This window comes from Megalobrama amblycephala, linkage group LG13 (assembly GCF_018812025.1).
Source record: "Megalobrama amblycephala isolate DHTTF-2021 linkage group LG13, ASM1881202v1, whole genome shotgun sequence".
Taxonomy (NCBI): Eukaryota; Metazoa; Chordata; class Actinopteri; order Cypriniformes; family Xenocyprididae; genus Megalobrama; species Megalobrama amblycephala.
Genome location: NC_063056.1, coordinates 15,401,555 through 15,424,520, shown reverse-complemented (window position 1 = coordinate 15,424,520; position 22,966 = coordinate 15,401,555). Strand labels below are relative to the sequence as shown.

The window sequence follows — 22,966 nt, the reverse complement described above, 5'->3', positions numbered from 1 at the left end:
TAATTTGAATTTGTCTGTGCACGTTTTTTTTTTACCCTTATAGACGAAGTTCCCATTGACATGCATTATAAGACTGACAGATGGCAATGGTTGGAGTTAAAAATCATCATTTGTGTTCTACTGAAGAAACAAAGTCACCTACATCTTGGATGCGCTGGGGGTAAGCAGATAAACATTTTCATTTTTGGGTTAACTATCCCTTTAAGCATAGTCAGGTTAAAGGGTTAGTTCACCCAAAAATGAAATTTTTGTCAATAATTACTCACCATCATGTGGTTCCAAACCAAGACATTCGTTCATCTTTAGAACACAAATTTATTTTTGATTATTTATTTTTTTTATCCCTCATAGAAAGCAATGAAATGACCACATTCAAGGTCCTGAAAAGGTATTCTCATCACTTAATGGCATTAAGGTTGAACCACTGTAGTCACATGGACTATTTTAACGATGTCTTTACTACTTAGCTGGACCTTTTAATTGTGGTAATTTCATTGCTTTCTATGGGAGATTAAAAAAACAACTGAACCATACACTAATGACAGTGAAAAAATTAGAAGAATAAATATTCTTGTTAAACAAGTTTTTTTTTTTAATTTGGTGTTTGAAGCAGCTTTTAATTTTCACAGAAGACTTATTTGTGCTGTGTTTCGACCTAAAGACTGATAGCTAACTCTGATACTAGACTGATAGACTGATACTCTAGATATCTTCAGAGGCATCAGCCATCGGTGATATGTCTGTGTATTGGCACAACCCAAATACAAGCAGATACCTTAATCTGCTGAATGAACAAAATGTTTCAAGACTCACAACTGTAAGCAAATACATGCAGCCATCATGGAGATTTGCATTACTGATTGATGCCTTTTCGTTCTTGGCACTTTATTTTTATGAGAATGTTTTAATGAAACATTCAAAATCTAATGTTAAAGTTATTATTGGTATGTTAACTAAAGGAATAATCGACTAATCAGATTAATAATTAATATATTAACCAGAAAAAACAATCAATAGATTAATCGATTATCAAAATAATCGTTTGTTACAGCCCTAGTGTGAATGTTGTGTATCTGAAAATTTGAACTGTGAACCTGCTTTCAGATGAATGAGCCAAATGCGTATGGGAACACTCCGCTGCATGTGGCATGCTACAATGGTCAGGATGTGGTGGTGAACGAGCTGATTGAGTGTGGCGCAAACGTGAACCAGGTTAATGAGAAGGGCTTCGCACCCCTGCACTTCACTGCCGCCTCACGGCACGGAGCGCTCTGCCTTGAGCTGCTCGTGGGCAATGGAGCGGATGTCAATATCAAGGTAGGGCCTCTATTAGAGCTTCACATGTATGAAACAAAAATCACCACTGAATTTGATCAGATTAATATCGAAAATCGAAACAGGTTTGATTGGTTATTCATCATTGTTTTTTCCTTGTACAGAGTAAGGACGGTAAGACCCCTCTACATATGACCGCAATCCACGGGAGGTTCTCAAGATCTCAGGCGATTATTCAAAATGGTGAGTCTTGATATTTTTCAGTGTTCATTATTGAAACCTGCAGTATCTGACTGCGTCTTGTTTGTCTGTTTCGTGTACGTGTAGGTGCTGAGATAGACTGTGAAGATAAGAACGGGAACACTCCTCTGCACATCGCAGCTCGATACGGACACGAGCTTCTCATCAACACACTGATCACCAATGGAGCTGACACAGCCAAGTACGAATTCACATTCTCATGCGCTTTTTAATTACTGAACATAACAGCTTTGGTTTTGTTTGTGCACTAACTGTTGACATAGATGTAGACAGGAATTCATTATACCTTCTTTGAAAACCCAAGAATGTTGTAATTGATCCCACATGCATACACAGTGAGATGCTCCTTACTGTCTAATTGTAACATTGGCTCTTTTTCATTTAGGAGGGGAGTTCATGGCATGTTTCCACTGCATTTGGCTGCTCTCAGCGGCTTCTCAGACTGCTGCCGTAAGCTGCTGTCATCTGGTAAGATAGTCAGTGCACGGATTACAAAATAATTGTTTTTTTAATAGTCTGCTAGTCTGCTCTTTTCCATATAAAGATAAACTGAATGGGTCTCTGTCTTCCAGGCTTTGATATAGACACCCCTGATGACTTCGGAAGGACCTGTTTACATGCTGCTGCCGCTGGCGGGTGGGTTTCTTTTTGATTTTATACTCAATGACATGATGCAATTTTTTTAAAAATTAGTTGGGCATAATTTTTTATTGTTACTAAAAAAAAAATTGAACAAAAAATATTTATAACACAAAGTAATATTTTAAAATCTTTGTCATGTTGTGCGACTAACATGGAGAAAAACAAACTTAAATCATAAAATAATATCACAGAGAAGACCCTTTCAGACCCTCATGACTGTGTACCAAGGCAAGGTTAAAATTATTATTATTTTTTATTATATCGTTTTCAAATTTCGTATAAATTTCAGTTTAGTTTTAGTTAGTTTCATTAATGGTTTTGTAGTTTTTATTTTGTAAACACATTTCTATTTGGTTTTTGTATATTTAGTTTTAGTTTTAGTAATTATAGTTTAGCAAGTTAACAGAACACTTCCAGTGCGAGACATTTAATTTCAGCAAAGTTTAATTTTTGCACAGTTTGTGCAAACCTCTTATTAATAAAAAATAAGATAATTATTTGAGGTTGAAAAAGAACCAAACAAATGCAACTTAAAAGTAAAAATTACTCATTCATACTCATTCATCAAGTCAAGTCAAGTCAAATTTATTTATATAGCGCTTTTACAATTGGTAATTGTTTCAAAGCAGCTTTACATATTAGAAGCACAGAAAAAAGGGAAGTGGTTAAAAATAAGCTGTACAAACAAGCGTGGTAATATGTAACATATACAAGATGGTGCTACATTAAGCCAATGTCGGCTGACTCCCAGGGGTGGAAAAACCCCCCTAGGAGAAAAACCCAGCGTGCTAACACTGGGAAAAAAGTCCTAGGAGGGAAAAAACCCCTTGGAAGATATATATAATATATGTAAATGGATATGGAGATCAAAATCTGAATTATACATATTTATTATAGAGATTAAAAATAGATTATATATAAATATATGTAAGCGGATACGGGGATTAAAAATCGGAATTATAGATGCAGCCAGAACTGGATCTGTAGGCCCATTGTCTCCTGGGCTACGTTGTAGTCAGGTCCAGACACAGGTTCTCCATCTGATCTGGATACGGCCTGGATCCAGCACCCGGAAAACCTCAGGATAAGCAGAGAGACAGATATTAGCGTAGATGCCATTCTTATTCTGATGTACAGGTATATCTAGTGTTCTAGGAAATGTTCTCGGTTCCGGCCGACCTAATTATTGCAGCGTAACAATCCTTTAACGGATTTGAAAAATGTTAATGTATTGATAATGTGTTATGTGTATGCAAGAGCAAAGAGATGTGTTTTTAGTCTAGATTTAAACTGACAGAGTGTGTCTGCTTCCCGAACAATGCTAGGAAGATTGTTCCAGAGTTTAGGTGCTAAATAGGAAAAGGATCTAAATTCATATTACAGATGTAATCTTGTTAAACATGCCTAGTTTACTTCTTTTTTTTCCAGCTGTACAATGTAGCACTATGACCACTGGTAAATCCAGAAGTGATCTACAGCAAGCACAACCTGCTGTAAAGCCAATGTGATTGATTAATGAAGTGTAAATGCAGCGTGTTTGTGTGTGAGGGGGGAGGAGTGTCCTCAAATTCCCTGTTGTGGAGAAATGTCTCCACATGGATAATAATTTTAATAATGTTTTGTACAAACAAAGACAATAACAGCACTTTTTGGCCTGTCACCATCATGCAAACATTACATCTCAAACACAGTAGTAGGTCTTGAAAGATTTTTGCATTGTGCTGCTTTTCAATTGTTGTTCTATGTAAAAATGCACTTGACGGACGTGTTTGGCTGTTGTACCTGCGTCTCTCGCAATTACTTATTTTTGATATTTGTATAAAATATAAGTATTTTGAAGTGCATTCATGAATTTTTACATTTTTTGAAAATAATAAAAATTTGTACACACACAAGGTGCAAGCGAATTATTATTAAAATATAAATAAATTATAAATTAAAATATAAATATTATTAAAATATAAATAAAATTAATTTTAATGAAGGCTACACCACACATTTAAATTTAAAGCATTAAATCATTGGCATTAAATTGAAACATTTCTTGAAAATGATATAAACTAGACTAAAATTTCTCTTTATTGTGATTTTTGTTGTTGTGATTAACCAACCTAGTGCAACCCATTTAAAGGGTTATTTCACCCAAATTCTGTCATTAAGTTCTCACTCTAATGTCATCCCAAACCTGTAAGACCTTTGTTCATCTTCGGAACACAAATTAAGATATTTTTGATAAAATCCAAGGGTTTCTGAACCACACATAGGTAGCAACGTCATTGCAACTTTTGAGGTCCATAAAGGTATTAAAGACATCCTTAAAATAGTCCATGTGACTACAGTGGTTCAACCTTAATGTTATGAAGCGACGAGAATACTGTGTGTGCTCAAAAGCAAAACAAAAATAACGACTTTAACAAATTTAACTTGTCATACACAGTTACATTCGAACGCCGCCCCTGTATTGGCCGATGCTTTTCATGTGAGCAGCATGACGCATATGTGTGATGCTGACACAGGAGCCAGCCAATAATGAGCCGGCGTTCTGATGTAGAACCAAAAGCGCTGCTCTGTTCGCTGCGTCAACTCTGTATGACAGCAGTTCAAATTGTTAAACTAGATAAAAAATTTGTCGAGACAAACTTTAAGTTGGCTTGAAAAAGCCGGTCCAGAATGTTTGAAGCAGTTTTAAAAGTTTTCAGTTTGAAAGTTTCAGTTTTAGTTTAGTAATTTTGATAGGGTACTAGGGTGCTGTGTGGTTGCTAAGGTGTTGCTATGCGGTTGCTAGGGTACTCGGGATGGTTGCTGAGGTATTCTGGGTGGTTGCTAGGGTGTTGCTATGCGGTTGCTAAGGTACTCGGAGTGGTCGCTAGGGTGTTGCTATGCAGTTGCTAAGGTACTCAGGGTTGTCACTATGGTGTTGCTATGCGGTTGCTAAGGTACTCGGGGTGGTCGCTATGGTGTTGCTATGTGGTTGCTAGGGTACTCGGGGTCGTTGCTATGTGGTTGCTAGGGTGCTCAAGGGTGGTCGCTATAGTGTTGCTATGCGGTTGCTAGGGTACTCGGGGTGGTCGCTAAGGTGTTGCTATGCGGTTGATAGGGTACTTGGGGTGGTTGATAGGGTGTTGCTATGCAGTTGCTAGGGTACTCGGGGTGGTTGATAGGGTGTTGCTAGATTTAGTTTGATTGATAGATTTAGATTTTAGTTTGATAGATTTAGTTTGATAGATAGATTGATAGATTGATTGATTGAGTTTGAGTTTCAATGAGTTTCAGTGGATTAGAAATAGTACATAGAATGGCACTTGAGTCTAATGGGCTTCCGTAGTTTGAATATTAATTTTGACAGTTGGAGTTTGAACAGTCTTGGCTCATTTGAACATTCCGTCAATGAAAGTCAATGGGATTTTTCCGAGCTTTAACAGTCATTTTTAGGAAAACCGTAAGTCCAATTTAGTTATAAAAGATATAGCACACTAAGTCAGAACAGTCTGAAGATCTGACCCGAGTTTGGAGTATGTAGAGTTAAAGCTCTAGGAGGAGTTAGAGTTGGAAATTTTAGTCTCAGAAGAAAATAGCATAACAGTAAGTAACTTTTTCAAGCCAACTAAATAAAGTTTGACCTTCCTGGACCTCAAAAGGTGCAAATGACGTTGCTCGGATTTCATCAAAAATATCTTAATTTGTGTTCTGAAGATGAACAAAGATTTTACGGTTTTGGGACAACATGAGGGTGAGTAATTAATGACAGAAATTTCATTTTTGGGTGAACTAACCCTTTAATGTTTCATTCACAGTTTGAACATGTATTACAGTATCTAATGAAACATGTTTTCCACCACAGAAACCTTGAGTGTCTGAATCTTCTCCTCAACACGGGGGCAGATTTCAACAGGAAGGACAGTTTTGGAAGGTGTGTTTACGTGTACAGTCCCAAAATCATCCATCATGCTAATGGATTCATGATATTTTTGATTGTGAGACTTGAGAAAATATCATCTTCTTTAGGACACCTTTGCACTACGCAGCTGCAAACTGCAACTACCAGTGCCTGTTTGCTTTGGTGGGTTCAGGAGCCAATGTCAATGAGCTGGACAAGAGGGGCTGCACCCCCCTCCACTACGCCGCTGCTTCTGACGCAGATGGAAAGTGAGTTACCATATGGACTATGATTGATTTTGGATGGGTAATTTTGAAGCAAATTAATTTACCAGTCTCTCTCATTCCCTACCTAGGTGCCTGGAGTATTTGCTGAGGAATGATGCCAACCCAGGGATCCGAGACAATCAGGGCTACAATGCAGTGCATTACGCCTCTGCTTATGGGCACCGCCTGTGTCTGGAGCTGGTGAGATGACTCAAAATCATGTGATGGTGTCTATGCTTTTAATATTTTCAGCTTACTGTATTTCTGTCCTCTTCATCAGATTGCGAGTGAAACTCCTTTAGATGTGGTAAGTGCTATGACACTCAACGTAAACGCCTTTAAGATCGTCACTCCCCTTGAGTTATCAGACCTAATTAGATCTGTTGTGTCTTGTCTTGAAGTTAATGGAAACCTCAGGGACAGACATCCTAAATGACTCTGATGTACGTGCTCCTGTGAGCCCACTTCACTTGGCTGTGAGTACAGTCTCCATCTGTTTGTTCAACAACATTTTGACTCCCTTTAATTCTCTTTAATTCTCTCCTGGCTGGGGTTCATCTCATATTAAATGTAATGGTTGTCCTCAGGCATATCATGGACATCACCAGGCTCTTGAGGTATTGGTTCAGTCTCTACTGGACCTGGATGTAAGAACAGCACAAGGACACACGCCGCTGGACCTGGCTGCCTTCAAAGGCCATGTTGAATGTGTGGATGTGCTCATCAACCAGGGGGCTTCCATCCTGGTGAAAGACTACACGCTCAAACGCACCCCCATCCATGCCGCTGGTATGCTGTACAAAGACTAATGAGATAACATGAAGTTCGGTTATCCGCTAGGTATGCTGTGGTAGTCGGTGTTACACAGTGTTCGGCTGTGCATCGATTCCATTACTTGCCCACCACAGCACCGCCCCCACTGTCGTTTAGTTTTTAGTTATAGACTGCTCTGCTCCATACAGCACGAGCTGCAGAGTCGCAGCAGTCAGATTTCACTTATCACATGACGAGAGTAAAGAGAGATGACTGACTGAAGTTGATTGTGTAGGATTTGGTGTGCAGCAGAATGTACCACTACGCCCTGTACACAGTACGAGTGATTGTGAACTCAAAAGCGAAAAGCAAATGCAATTTCCATCCTTGGCATACCTATTATCTGCATGATTTGTGACCGTTTACCAAACACCAATCAATTGTGAATCTTAATTGTTAATTTTATTGGTTAATTATTAGGGCTGACCGATATATCGCATGCGATTGTCACGCGCATTTCGTCAGTAAAGCCGGTTCCCTGATTACCGCTAAATCGCCATCACCGGCATTTAATAGACAGAGCCGTAGATCACTGACAAGCCACGCAATATCGCGTTCATATCGCAGATGAATCGCCTTCGATAATGAACTTGATATTGCGTGGCTTGTCAGTGAACTACGGTTCTGTCTATTAAATGCCGCTCCATTTGAAAGCAGGTGATGACGATTTAGCGGTAATCAGGGAACCGGCTTTACTGACGAAATGCACGTGACAATCGCATGCGATATATCGGTCAGCCCTATTAATTATAATGAAAAAAACATATTTTGGGATAAATCTCTAATAAATCTTTCCTGTGGCTGATCAATATGGATTTTCCAATGGCAGTACCGGTAACTAGGGAGTGATGTGGCTGATTTATTTTTATTTTTATTTTCGTAATTGTTACTATTTAAAAAAAAAAAAAAAAAAAAATCCTTTATTTGATTTTTCTTTTTCTTTTTTTTTTTCTTTTTTTAAATGAATTGATGTATTTTATTTATTTTTATAATTACTCCAAGGATGAAGAAGATGGCAATTAATATGAATGCATATATGCAAAAAATTTGATATTTTTTAAATATTAATATTTTTTAAAATATTAGTATTTTTATTCAAACAATAGTTTACTGAGCAGTTGATATGAATATAAGCTGAAAAAAAATTATTAAAGTTTGAGACATTGAACAATCACAGTTAATATGAACGCATATATGCTGGAAATTGTACTTTTGTATTTATTATTACTTTTTATAATTTTATTATCAATAATATCTAATTACAAATATTTCTTTTTTTAAATATATTATGTATTTACTCAATGGTTTAAGGCATTTAATGATAGAAATTAATATATGTAATTTATCTTTTTTTATTATTTGTCATCTTTTTATTTTTAAAAAAATACATTTTTATATTTACTCAGTTCACTAAAAATATTTGAAAACAGAAAATGTGCAGATCCATTGACAAAGCTATTTATAGATTCTTGACAAGGCAGTGCTAACACTTCTGTTGTTAATCAGCCAAGCAAACACAATGTCGATGCTGTCGGCAGATTTATTATCCTGGGCGATATATATTGATCTGTCATTAACCTCAGAGGAATTTAACATTCATGAAGCCTGTATTTGTGCCTATTCTCTTTCCTTGCAGCCACAAATGGTCACTCTGAATGTCTCCGTTTGCTCATCGGAAATGCCGACCTGCAGAGTGCAGTGGACATCCAGGATGGTATTGGCCAGTAAGTACATGACACAAAAAAACCCTAATTTTCATGTTCCTTCATGTCAATGGAAATTACAGATATATTCATATATGTGATTCTCAGGACTCCTCTGATGCTGTCAGTGCTGGGCGGACACACAGACTGCGTTTACTCTCTTATTAATAAAGGAGCCAATGTCGATGCCAAAGACAAGTGGGGCCGCACTGCTCTGCACAGAGGGGTAAATCACAACTAATTTCCCATGGCACTAGAAGAATTACAAGTGTCACTCTCATCTGTGCTAGTGCTTCCTGTCGTGGCTCATCGATGTGTGTGTTGTTCCATCCAGGCGGTGACTGGCCATGAGGAGTGCGTGGAGGCTCTGCTGCAGCACAGTGCCAGTTTCATGGTACGGGACTGTAGGGGGCGCTCTCCAGTGCACCTTGCGGCCGCCTGTGGCCACGTTGGGGTTCTGGGGGGCCTTCTGCATGCTGCCCAGTCAGTAGAGACCATTCCTGTCATCACTGACCACCAGGGCTACACGCCCCTTCACTGGGCCTGTTACAACGGTGAATAAACGCACTTGCCAGTCACAGATCGATACACCATGCCTGTCTAAAGGCCTGCTCACACCAAGTCTGATAAAACTAAATGCAGGGTTCCCACTGTCATTTCCACACCTAGAAAAGTCTATAGTAAATGTAAGTTAAAGGGTTAGTTCACCCCGGAAGACCTTCATTCATCTTTGGAACACAAATTAAGATCTTTTTGATGATATCTGAGAGCTATCTGGCATCCGAAAGACTGCTAAGTTAATACCACTTTCAAGGCCCAGAAAGGTAGTAAAGTCATCTTTAAAATAGTCCAGGTGACTACAATGGTTCCACCTTAATGTTATGAAGCGACAAGAATTACTGAAGAATACATAATATTTCTTCTCTTCCATTTCAGTCTCCTACGCTGTTGATGTTGTACACGCATGCGTCGTGCTGCTCATGTGAACAATCTCAGCCAATCAGCCATTCTTCTGATGTAGAACCTGGAAGCACTGCACTGTTTACAATGACAACAGCATAGAAGAATGACAGGGAAGAGAAGATATTGTTGAATAAAGTCATTATTTTGTTAGTTTTTTTTGCACAAAGTATTCTCGTCGCTTCATAACATTAAGGTTGAACCACTGCAGTCACATGGACTACTTTTCTGGGCCTTGAAAATGTTAGTAATGTTGCACTCTATCGGAGGCCAGAAAGCTCATGGATTTCATCAAAAATATCTTGATTTGTTTTCCGAAGATGAACAAAGGTCTTACTGGTTTGCAATGACATGATGGTGAGTAATTAATGACAGAATTTTCATTTTTGGGTGAACTAACTGCTTTAAATATTTCTGTTCATCATCTGTTTGGAGGCTCAGGAAGCTGAATCATCTTTGGAGCTACATTCAGCTTTCAGGCTGTTTGCCATTTTAGAGACTTTCATACACAGATAAGCATAATTATTGAAATGTAATTTTAAGGAAAACAACCTGGCATATAAATGAAATCTTCTTTAGCAATCTCTAATAATAATAATAATAATAAATTATAATAATAATATTATGTAGTAATTATCTACTGAACAGGTCATGGAAATTAATTGGTTTAAATGGGTGGGAACCCTGTAAATGGCACTATGGGGTCTTTTTTTTTTTTTTTTTTTTTTCTCTGCAAAAGTTAAAATTTGAATGAAAGCATGAAACATGTTATGAAACAGTTTTCATTTGCATTAATCTGAAAGAACCCTTTTTTATAATCTGGGGGGCGGGGGGGGTGAAGACTAATCTCAATGGTCTGATTTGTTGTGACTAGACTCGAAAAAAGGTCAAACCAGCTCAATCACAAAATGTCGATGCATCGCAAATCGAGAAATGATTATGGATCGATTCTGATATTTTCCTTATGTATCTTGATTCTCCCTTGAATCGATTCTGAGTTTAGTTTTCAACAGTAGATTGCACTGTGTGCTTTAGAAACAGCCATACTCTGCTTCCTTCTAATTCCTTACACACACCACTTGAACTTTAATCTTAAAATAACCTTAAAATAATCATTCATAAAGTTCAAAAAGGTTGAAGCAAATTACAAGGGTCTATGCAGTGCGCTGTTTAACATTAATCTTGCATCATAAAAGCATTCTGAGGTTCTGAAGACTCAGCCGAACGCATGAGCGCACTTCTTCGTGAGCATTTGAGCGTGCAGTTAAAAAATAGCCTAGAGTGCCATCTGCTGTTGAAAACTAAGCTCAAAATCGATTGGCGATGCATTTGGAAAATATCAGAATCAATCCACAAATCGCGATGTATCGATATATTGTCCCAGCCCTACTTCACACGTTCGCTAGCCAGACTCTGTCATTGAGGGATTTCTTTGATCAGGAGTCGGGAAGCTTTTTGGATAAACTGTTGTTACATCAGATTCTCTCTCTGCAGGTCATGACACTTGTGTTGAAGTGTTGCTGGAGCAGGAGTTATTTCATAAGACTGAAGGGAACACTTTTAGCCCCCTTCACTGCGCTGTGTAAGTGGATTTGGGTTGGTTTTGTGTGTGTATAAAAAGGGCAAGAGTATTGAAGTTCTGTTTTTTTTTTTTTTTTTTTATGACCTTCAGTATAAATGACAATGAAGGAGCAGCTGAGATGTTGATAGACACGCTTAGTCCTGCTATCGTCAATTCGACTGATTCCAAAAACAGGTACCTTTCATCCTTCTCTTTATTCATTCAAGATCCATATGGCCTATGATGATAATTTCCTTTTTAAAAAAAAAAAAAAAAAAATCAAGCTTAAGTTTGATTTTTTTTTATTTTATTATTTAAATAAATATAGTTTAATATAAACAAATATTAGATAAAAAAACAATTAAATTAGAAATGTTGCCTATTAACTGAGTAGTTTACTGAAAAAAAAAATGTTTTTAGTTGAAGTACTAAAATTACTAAAACTGAAAAATCAATTAAAGCTAAATAAAAATATTGAAAAAACAATAAAAATAAGCTTATAACTGAAAATATAAAAACTAAAAGCTAATGATATTTTATATATATATATATATATATATATATATATATATATATAGATATAGATATAGATATAGAGATATAGATATAGATATAGATATATAGATATAGATATATAATGATATATATATAATATAAATATATATATATATATATATATATATATATATATATTTATATATATATATATATATTAGTGGTGGGCATAGATTAATTTTATTAATCTAGATTAATTTTGGAATTAATCTAGATTAATCTAGATTAAAGTGGCTCATTTGAATTCTGCCGAAGACATTCAGAATATGTGAGATACCCAAATTGTCCCTGCGTCCCAATGTCCGTACTATCCATCCTAAATAGTATGTTAGATTAAAATAAGTGTGTCCCAAAGCATAGTATGTTGAAAAGAGTATGCCAAAAGTCCCTGGATTGTCTACTATTTCCGGTAGATTTTCGAAGTGTGGATCCGTGCACACTATAAAGGCTAATATTGCCCACAACCCATTGCGCGTTGGACGAGGATTCAGTTCAGAACTACAAACACGAGTAAAAAGTGTTAAAAACTACAAAACATGGCGAATATGCATGATCGACGCTGAGAGGTTGTTTGAGTGACTAATCAGTTCAAACTGATAGAAAATATTTATTTAATGTTATATGTGTTATTTTTCATCTGCAAATACCAATGTGGACTTTTATAAAGATCTGATTGGCCATTAACTTTTAAATGCATCATTATGCATTAATATGAGGAGAGTTCTCCACATGAAAGACTCGCAACTGCAGATCAACGTGCTGCATTTCTCTCTGATACGGTAGGAAATTAGCTAAATGAAATGTGGAGGATGTAAGATGATTGACAGGGCAGTTTACGGTGACTGGATGCGACAGAGAGCAAAGACGCAATTGTATGACGTGATAGTATGTCCCAAAGCTTGTCTACTCTTTTGCTACACACTCAAAAGTAAGTACTTTTTGTTCACAGAAAGAGTATATACTTTTAGGGCGTAGTATAAGTAGGCGAATTGGGACGCAGCAAATGACTAAAAGTAATCCGCCATTTTGTCCGACAAAGCAGATAGGAGTTAGAAGATTAACCTCGGTGGAGTTAAGCTTTTGTATATTATATTTTGTATATTGACATCTTTCCACGTTTGAAACAACATTGATTCTCATGTTCATTCATGTTTATTTGATGCTATAAATGGACTCGTAGTAAGAGATGATCGGTTTATGAGCCTCTTGAGTTGAGGCATTACAGCAATCTGTCACGACTATGGTCACAACACATTAAAGAAAACGGGGTTTATTGTTTGAATTTCTTAAAAAACTACACAGTTTTAAAGCTGGGACTTTGTTAAATATCATAAGTAACCTGCTCTGTCTTGTCTGTCGGCGTGTTTTCAGTGTCCTCTTTGCTCCGTGATGCATTTATCACTGTGTGTATGGAGTGACAGCGCCACGGCTTGTCGGACAAAGCAACAGTAACTAAGGGGGCGGGTCTTTGCGAAGGGTCAGTTCGGCTAGGTATACATCCGCGCTAAAATGTCAAGGTGAAAGTCATCATAGCTTGTGTAGTATAGACCCAGCTCCCAACCCAACTTTGAGAATAGATTAACGGCGATATTTTTTTTTATCGCCCGATAAGAGTCTCACGTTAACGCAGCACGTTAACGCCGATAACGGCCCACCACTATATATATATATATATATATATATATATATATATATATATATATATATATATATATATATATATATATATATATATATATATATATATATATATATATATATATATATATATATATATATACATATAAAATATTTCCTAAACATGTAGAAATAAATGTGTTTCTAAATGTCACTTTGTCTCACAGTCCAGGCTGTAATTGTTGTTCTCTCTGTAACAGGACTCCTCTTCATGCTGCAGCATTCACAGATCATGTGGAGTGTCTGCAGCTCCTGCTGGGTCATAACGCACAGGTGAACTGTGTGGATGCTGGAGGCAAAACCCCACTCATGATGGCTGCTGAGAACGGCCAGACCAATGCCGTCGGTAGGAGTTTGACACTCAAATCTCGAATGTTTGTGTGTGTGTGTGTGTGTGTGTGTGTGTGTGTGTGTGTGTGTTTGTTTACAGTTAACTGAGTTTGTGCTTGGTTTTGATGTCTGTCTGTGTTTGGCAGAGGTGTTGGTGAGCAGTGCAAAAGCAGATCTCACGCTACAGGATGCCAACAAAAACACTGCTCTCCATCTGGCCTGCAGTAAGGTAAGAAACACTCTGTTCTGTTATGTCTTCATTTCTGTAGAAGTTGTTTTTGCAATCTGCATTGAGCTCAAGCAATGGAGCGTGATGGGACATTGCATCTCATGTAGATGTTCTCCTATCTATTACTCGCACTACTGATTTTCATTTGCTCTTTATAGGGTCATGAAACCAGTGCCTTGTTGATCTTGGAGAAGATCACTGACAGAAACCTCATCAACTCAACCAACGCAGCTTTACAAACGTACTGTCAACACATAGAAATGATGCGCTTACACTGATGTACCAAAATATATTAAAGTATAAACTAATGTTCAGTTTTCATTTTCTAGGCCCCTGCATGTTGCTGCCAGGAATGGCTTGACTGTGGTTGTCCAAGAACTACTAGCTAAGGGTGCCAGTGTGCTAGCCGTGGATGAAAATGGTAAATGCTGATGATTTATAACCTTATAGAAATCATGACTGGAGTTGTTATTGTGTTTAAAATAAATATTGTTTAGAAATGCACAATATATTAGGGATCCTTTTATATACACACATTACCGCTCAAAAGTTTGGGATAAGTACGTTTTTATTTATTTATTTATTTATTTATTTATTTATTTTGAAATAATACATTTATTCAGCATAGATGCATCAAATTGATCAGAAGAAACAAATCTTTTGTAACATTATAATTGTCTTTACTATTTTCATATAAATAGTTCTTTTGAACTTTCCAGTCATCAAAGAATCCTGAAAAAAAAAAAAAATGTATACAGATACAGCTACAAAAATAAATATGAAGCAGCACAGCTCAACATTGATAATAAGAAGAAATGTTTATTGAGCAGCAGATAAGCATATTAGAATGATTTCTGAAGGATCATGTGACACTGAAGATTGGAGTAATGATGCTTAAAATTCAGCTTTGACATCACAGGAATAAATTACATTTTAAAATGTTAAAAAAAAAAACAAACTGTAATTGTAATTTTGCAGAATTACTGTTTTCATGGCATTTTGATCAAATAAAATCAGAAACTCCTTTCAGAAACATCAAATAATCTTACTGAATCTAAGCTTTTGAGTGGTACTGTGTGTATGTTTATGTATATTTATTTGTATATTAGAATTTTAAAAACTTGTTTTTTTTCTCGCTGATAGTAAACAATGGAATTTATGAAATCATGGAAATTTTAGTAGCAGTGTTTACAGATAAATAAAACAAAACATTGATCTCCTAATATCTTTTATATATATTAATATTTTCATCATTTTGTTTAGTGTTTTTTTTTAATTAATTTTTTTATTTTTATTTTTTATCCATGATATGGTTTATATTGGAAAATTTTCTCATGCACTGTAAACCCGAATAAGTTGGCAAAATAATTAAGTTAAGAAATTTAAAGTTTAAGTAGAAATGGCAGATTTTTATTTTGTACTCATACATTTTAATTGTTCTTAACTTGAAATGTTTGAGTACACTAATTTATACATTTAACTTAAAATTTTCATGTAACCTCAATGTGAACATTTTTATTAGTGTAAACTTGGCTATAACAAGCTAATTCAGAAAATGCTAATTTGCAATTCATGTTAACAATAGCGTGGTATAGTACTTGCTGATTGAGTATAGCAAAAACATATTTGCTCTCAAACCAAGCCGCATGCGCCACTTGATACCATAAAGGCCCCGGTATACTTCAAACAAAGTTCTTTTTCGTTCTTCGTTTAGGGGTAAAACGAAGTTCGAAATGCGTGACCAGCGATATACTGTAATCAAACATCTGACGCCGCCCACACTGTCTAAAGCGACAGTTATGAATATGTAAATATGTGCCTTCTCAGTAACAAAAACAACAAAAATGAGAAAACAGCAAGCATTTATTATAGAAAGCATAAGAAAAGCATCTGATCATAACAACATGAGTATGTTAGCATGAGCTCTGCAAATTAGCACTCCAGTCACATCACGTCTTCATATATCACTTTATTCAATAGATTGCTTAAAATCAAGCAGCTTTACAATATCAAACATGGAAAACAGTGTTAGTGCAAAACTTCATTTTGTACTATAAAACGGCTATCCAGTGTGTTCATGTTTTCACCCACAGAGCTCTTACCTTGACAAACTCAAACACACGAAATGAGTCAAAGACGCGTTCGACGCGAGTGAAGGCGGAGCCTTGGCGCACACCTCCTGTTACGTTATCGTCACTGACCAATGGTAGTACGAAGGTGTTTTGCAGCTTGAGCGAACTTTTCCTGATAGTTCGCTTTGGCAAGCCATTTCGAACTTCCAAAAAGAACACAAAACGAACTTCGTTTTGGCCTGATTTTGTTCGAAATGACGTCAAATCAGTTCGTTCTTCGATTTCGTTTGAAGTATACCGGAGCCTTAACTCTCCAAAAACCCACATTAACAGAAACGCTTCTAAATGAGCATAACAAAACATTAATCACTACTAAATCTTCCACTTAACATTAATCTTGCACAAAAAAAAACATTTAATTTTAGCATTTACCCTCCCTTTTGAGCGTCATTGGCAAAGCATGCTAGGAAATAGAAATCCCAGCCCAGTTTCAGTTAAACTTAAGTCCTCTAAATTTAAAGAAATAAGTTCATAAAACTCAAAACAATGAAACAATTCATTTTACATATCAGTTCTGTGAACTTGAAAGAAAGTGCTAAATACTAATTAGTTTAAGTTTGTCCTACTCAAACCAATTGATTAATTATTTTGAGCGTTAGGGTTTACAATGTAAGGATCAGTCCAAATTTCTCCATTGTCCACTTATTCTCACATTGCGTTTTTTTTTTTTTTTTTTTTTTTTTTTTTTTAACCATAATAGTGTAAAACCCTTCTGAAGGCTCTTCTCTTATTTCTCTGAAAGGCTACACTCCAGCCCTGGCTTGTGCTCCTAACAAAGACGTGGCAGATTGCCTGGCGCTAATCCTGGCCACCATGATGCCAGTGTCTCCCGGCGGAGGTGCGGTGCCCGGTCTCACGTTCAGTGCCATCAATCACTACACCAGCCCCACTAAAAGCGTCACGTTCGACAGTCTGCCCATGCTCCGCTCCGAACACAGCTCCTATTGCAGTTTCAACAGCATCGGTCGCCACGACGGCTTCTACAAGGACGACGAGCTAAACGACTCTGACTCAGAGACTTACTGAGGTGGAGGAAAGAAGAGGCTCACATCTTGTCTTAATTACCCAGCGGCCGGCCACTCCGCAGAGCCTTAAGAGTCTCCACACAAAAACACATGTATATGAGGCGCAGCAGGCTGGCCTTCCCAGCCCCTTTATCCATCAGCTCAACCTCTGCCAGCACATCTTGCCCTACGCAAACGTAACGGATAGGTGTGCGGACCTCCCGACATGGCAATAACAAGACAAGAATCAGCAGCCTGGGACCAACATTCGCACGGGCAGTTTGACACTGTCGTAGGGATTGGAGATTCAGCTCTTCAGATCTCGAGGGAGGATTTGAATCAGTCCCTTACAAAAGACTGGAATATTTGCGATGCTCTCAACAGTTTCAAGTCAGTGTGCACTTCTGAATCGATCATTTAAAACGGGGAAAGAAATGATTTATTTTTTAAAATACGATTTTAATACCTGTCAGTTTCTCTGTCCCTCTGAGGGGGGAAAAAATAATCACAGCGTTTCAATAGTTTCAAAACCGCAAGGGCGAAATTGAGGACATGAACATCAGCGTTGTAATGCTTCTGGCCACAAGCATGAGTGATGTTGAAATGCTCACTGTCTCCATCTTCAGTTTTAGGATAAATTATTCTTTTTATCTATGGTATTTATTTTTACTTTCCATATTTCATCATCATTTTGTGCCTTCATAAATTACTGTATGGAGGGAAGGGGCAGCTTGTGAGAACAAATCTACGATGCACAAGAAGTTCAACACTACGTCTGTGAAAAGCACTGAAAATGAAGAGGCAAACGGCTCCCAGCATGCTTTGCTCCAGGATGAGGAACACTGTGTAAACCAATGGTAGAACAGCATTTGATCTCTTTGTATGTTGATATATGAATATAAATATATATTATATTTTTTCTGGCTCTTATTAACATGATGTTTTTGAGCAGGTATGCTCGCTTTGATTTAGCAAATGAAACCACTCGATCCTTCTTTGATGGCCTGTCAGAAAACCTGTGTTTGTCTCTTTTCAAGCTTTGATTTTTGGAATGATTAAACTGGAAATCTGTTCAAAACGGCTTCCTGGCTGAGAGGGGGCCAGCAGGTATCTGTTTGCTTTCCTGTCCTTTTTTCTTTTTTGTGGAAAAAGGAGAGTGATTGGTGCAGTTAATGGCCACTGCTGTCCCTCTACAAGAGATTCCTGTATATTTTATGGTTGTTTAAATAAATAAATGAGTTCAGTAATTTGAATCTTTTTTTTTTTTCTTCTTCTCAATCATTTAAAGAGGACCTATTATGCTTTTTTTACATTTTCAACTGTCTTTGTTGTGTAATGTTGCTGTTTGAGCTTCTCTACGTAAGTCAGGCTCAGCACTGTTTCTGAACTACCTTAGACTCCTCCATCGGTTTTCTCTTGGGAACGTACACATCACAATATTCCTCATCATGATAATTCCCACCCAAGGCATATGCAAAAAAGGGGTGTGGTCTGGCTGAGACGTGTTAGTAGTGTAATGTGAAACTTGCGGTTATGATAAGGGATGTGATATTTCCAAAAAAATGCTCAAAGCGGTTGACCGATTACTGGTACCAATCAGAGCACATTGCACTTTTCAGAAAGAGGGACTTCATAGAGAAAGGAACAAAAACAGTTACAGACTGGGAGGAGAGGTGCTGCAACAATATACAATGTTTTTTGAACATTCATGCATGAAAACCTATTCTAGTAGACCCCTAAAACCTTTAAAAGAGCATAATATGGCCTCTTTAAGTAAACCATGTACAGGTCCTGGACAACCTGGAGATATTAGGAAATTGTTAAAATTGTGACTTCCAGACCAATTTTAAATAAATAATTGAAATGAATTATTTCAATAGTGAATACATTTGTTTGTTTGTTTGGTTTTTTTTTAGCTTTTTTAAGTTTTAGTTAGAAATTTGTTAGTGTAATATTCATGTATCCTTATGCTGTATTGGCTTGTCGTGCTGATGAGGCTTGCTTGCACACAATGATATTAAGAGCTGTGTTGTCGGTTTTGTATTCTGCCAGAAGGGCCTCCCAAGGTGGACAGGTGTCAGTTGAGGTGCCAGACTAAGAATACAGCACGTCAGCAGCAGGGCGTTGAAGTATTGGGAGGCGGATGATCAATTTCTTTTTGAAAACAGTGAAGTTGTCAACTCAGTGTAATACTTTTATTGGTGTTACACGACTGTGTGGAAGAAAGGCCTGGCAATTTACTTTATTATGCTAAGAAAACTTTATGGAGATGAAAAATAAAGAACTTCGATGTAGTGTTGCAAGATGTTTTCTCAGATCGGAAAACACTCCAGATACTGGGAAAGAGCCAAAAGTCAACCTGAGTATGAATGTTAATGCTAGTGACGTGGAGGGTATACAGCTTCAAGATCGTCCCGACACTATTGTTGCTAGACAGAAAGGGAAGATCAGAAGCTGCAGAGATTCAATCATGTTTGGAACATGGAATGTCAGAACAATGAATCAATCAAGGTACACTGGACATAGTCAAGGCTAAAATGGACAGAGAAAAGATAGATCTGCTTGGAATCAGGCAGGACATTTCCAGTTAAATGAACGTTACTACTCAGGAAATGACAATACATGAGGGAATGGTGTGGTTTTTATAATCAAAAAGAAGCTATAAAACTGCTTCAGAACGTTTGATATTGGTATGTTATGATTTCCTGGTGCCTTGTTTCTGGTTAGGACTTTGATGGCTGTTATTGCTGTTATTGTACAATTCCATCTGCATCTTTCAGCATGCCAACTTTTGGCCAGAATTTTCTTTTTGATCTCTTTCATTTTCATGCAGGCCAATCAAGATTTGCCTTTGGTGTGCTCATTTTCAATTTCAGTGCACATGTTCTGGTAATTGGTTTCTTTGTCTCTTTGCTTCGGACATCCATGGCTTTGTCGGTTTCTTCTTTTTCCTGATGAGTGTTTTCTGTGTTTCTTCAATAATCATGGTTTTTATATCTGCCCGTAGTTCTTCTGGCACTTTTTCATCCATATCTAACACCGAGAAATGATTTTGTAGATTGTTCCAAAATTCCTGAGGAATGTTGTCTAAATCAAGCTTTGGTGATGTCTTTATTAATGTCTTCTTCCACAATTTGACATTAAAGGGTTAGTTTACCCAAAATGAAATTTCTGTCATTAAGTATTCACCCTTATGTTGTCCCAAACCTGTAAGACCTTCATTTGTCTTTGGAACACAAATTAAGATATTTTTGATGAAATCCAAGGGATTTACCTTTCTGGACCTCAAAAGGTGCAATGACGTTGCTGCTTATGTGTGGATCAGATAACCTCGGATTTCATCAAAAATATCTTCATTTGTGTTCCAAAGACAAACAAAGGTCTTATGGGTTTGGAACGACATGAGGGTGAGTACTTAATGACAAAAATTTCATTTTTGGGTGAACTAACCCTTTAATCTTACACTTTAAAAGTTCAAGGACAATCCCACAATCCTTCATCCTCACTGAAATTACTGATGATTTCCATCTTTGCCGACTACAGATGTAGTTGATTTGGATCTTATATTTGCCATCTGGTGATGTCCATGTGTAAAGCCTTCGCTTATGGTGTTGGAAAAAGAAGTTCATAATTAATAATTGATTTGTTGCACAAAAAAATCTATGAGCAATTCTCCAACTTCTTTGCGTTTGCAAGGCCAAATATTCCAACAATATCTTGTTGTATGCCTTGTTCCACTTTGGCATTTAAATCTCCCATGATTATGAGCAGATCTTGCTGTGATGTGTATGGTCAAGTTCTTGGTGCATAGACTTGAATGAATGTTGCATTAATTGGCGATCCTTGTAGGCGTATCGATATTACTCTGTCACAGATTGTGTTGTCTTTAAAGAGAAGCCATCAACACTATGTCAGCAGATATGGAAAAGAGGAAAATGGCCAAAAGACTGGACAAGATCCATGTTTATTCCCATACCCAAGAAAGGAGACCTCACCAACTGCAGCAATTATCGAAGTCGCACTCATACCTCATGCTAGTAAGATTGTAATGAAGATCCTTCAGTGGCGACTACAACCATATGTCAAAAGAGAACTGCCAGAAGAGCAAGTCTGTTTCAGATAAGATAGAGGAACCCAAGACATCATAGCAGATGTAAGATGAATATAAGAAAAGGCCAAGGAATACCAGAAAATCTTCTACCTATGCTTCCATTGAAACCAATGGAGCTACGATCAACTTAGGTTTACGATGCTTTTGGGAAACGCTACCCTGGACAGTAAAGAAAGGAGACAGAAGACAATTTGATGCATTTGAATTATGGTGCTAGAATTCCATGGATGGCGATAACAACAAACAAGTTTGTGTTGGAACAAATCAAGCCAGCCATGTCATTACAATCGTGGATGATCAAACTACGGCTTGCCTACTTTGGTCATAGGATAAGTAAGGAACAATCACCAAAGAAGGACATCATCGGTGGATTGACACAATCCTAACAACAGCGGAGAAGACTGGCCAAACTTGGTCAAATTGCACATGATCGATCTCTCTTTTTTTTACTCATTATACAATAACCACAGATAACTAAATGAGTATTAACTGGTCAAAGATTGAAACCCTGTTTGCTATCACCATGTTGAGTATGTTGCATGGAGCCTCCATGGATCGAATTTGTTGGTCCAGCACATGCCATAGATGATCAATTGGATTGAGATCTGGGGAATTTGGCATTGTCATGAAGGAGTGTACTGGTCTTCAACAGTCTTTAGGCAGGTGGTATGTGTCAAAGTAACATCCACATGAATGCCAGGACACAAGGTTTCCTAGCAGACCATTGCTCAGAGCACAACACTGCCTTCGCTGGTCTGCCGCCTTCACATAGTGCATCCTGCTGCCATCTCTTCCCCAGTGTAAACGACATGCACACCCAGCCATCCACCTGATCTAAAAGAAAGCATGATTCATCAGACCAGGCAACTTTCTTCCCTTGCTCCAAGGACCAGATCTGACACTCACGTGTCAGAGGTAGGTGCTTTCGGCGGTGAACAGGGGTCATCATTCTGATTGCATACATAGTGTGGTAGATTTTCCAAGACGCACCTGACCTAAGTTACCTGTTCCTGGGGCGTCTCCTAATCGACACTCAATACATTTCCTGATCTTTCGGAGTGTCTCCAAATCGACACTCAATAATATATGATCTTTCGGAGCGTCTCCTAATCGACACTCAATATTATCTCGGTCAACGTCTTGACCCTCTTAAACCTTGTTCCCTAACCTGACTTGCTGCGCAGCAATAACCAGAGACTCCAGTTGTTGTCCTTCAAAGCTTTAATCACGGCCAGGAGAGTTCACATCAATCCCAGAGAATCTCTCTCCGAACAAAGGAATACAGCAGGTTTTATAGGATTTCAGGTACATTTCACAGTCAGTATGGCATGATCTATTACTCATTATCATCAGTCATGATTAGTTCAGATTTAAGAAAAACATCTCAGTTCCTCTGTCCCGCTTACTGGCGGAGTAAATTTAGATTAGAACAACTGAATCACAAGATCACCGGGTTAATAGTTCAGATTACTCAATAGGTTAAAACAATTTCTCAAAGACTATTTTTTATCCTTAGAAGGATGCTGTCTAGCCAGCACAGCAGAATTTTTCCACTTGTTACAACACTCAG

General features: G+C 37.4%; 1 protein-coding gene across 1 annotated transcript in view; it reads left to right on the top strand.

Moving 5' to 3' along the window:
• Positions 1 to 18,538, top strand: part of ankrd28b (ankyrin repeat domain 28b) — a 34,322-nt gene extending 15,784 nt beyond the window's left edge. The window contains exons 8-28 of the mRNA XM_048152196.1: positions 1,105 to 1,317; positions 1,440 to 1,518; positions 1,603 to 1,717; positions 1,922 to 2,004; positions 2,109 to 2,172; positions 6,020 to 6,088; positions 6,184 to 6,324; positions 6,411 to 6,522; positions 6,602 to 6,628; positions 6,723 to 6,797; positions 6,909 to 7,110; positions 8,771 to 8,858; positions 8,946 to 9,063; positions 9,172 to 9,391; positions 11,292 to 11,379; positions 11,470 to 11,553; positions 13,791 to 13,936; positions 14,067 to 14,149; positions 14,308 to 14,390; positions 14,479 to 14,570; positions 17,024 to 18,538. Coding sequence (XP_048008153.1) covers positions 1,105 to 1,317; positions 1,440 to 1,518; positions 1,603 to 1,717; positions 1,922 to 2,004; positions 2,109 to 2,172; positions 6,020 to 6,088; positions 6,184 to 6,324; positions 6,411 to 6,522; positions 6,602 to 6,628; positions 6,723 to 6,797; positions 6,909 to 7,110; positions 8,771 to 8,858; positions 8,946 to 9,063; positions 9,172 to 9,391; positions 11,292 to 11,379; positions 11,470 to 11,553; positions 13,791 to 13,936; positions 14,067 to 14,149; positions 14,308 to 14,390; positions 14,479 to 14,570; positions 17,024 to 17,307 — 2,466 coding nt within the window. The 3' untranslated portion in view covers positions 17,308 to 18,538. The remainder of the gene's footprint in view (positions 1 to 1,104; positions 1,318 to 1,439; positions 1,519 to 1,602; positions 1,718 to 1,921; positions 2,005 to 2,108; positions 2,173 to 6,019; positions 6,089 to 6,183; positions 6,325 to 6,410; positions 6,523 to 6,601; positions 6,629 to 6,722; positions 6,798 to 6,908; positions 7,111 to 8,770; positions 8,859 to 8,945; positions 9,064 to 9,171; positions 9,392 to 11,291; positions 11,380 to 11,469; positions 11,554 to 13,790; positions 13,937 to 14,066; positions 14,150 to 14,307; positions 14,391 to 14,478; positions 14,571 to 17,023) is intronic.
• Positions 18,539 to 22,966: the final 4,428 nt, after the last annotated feature.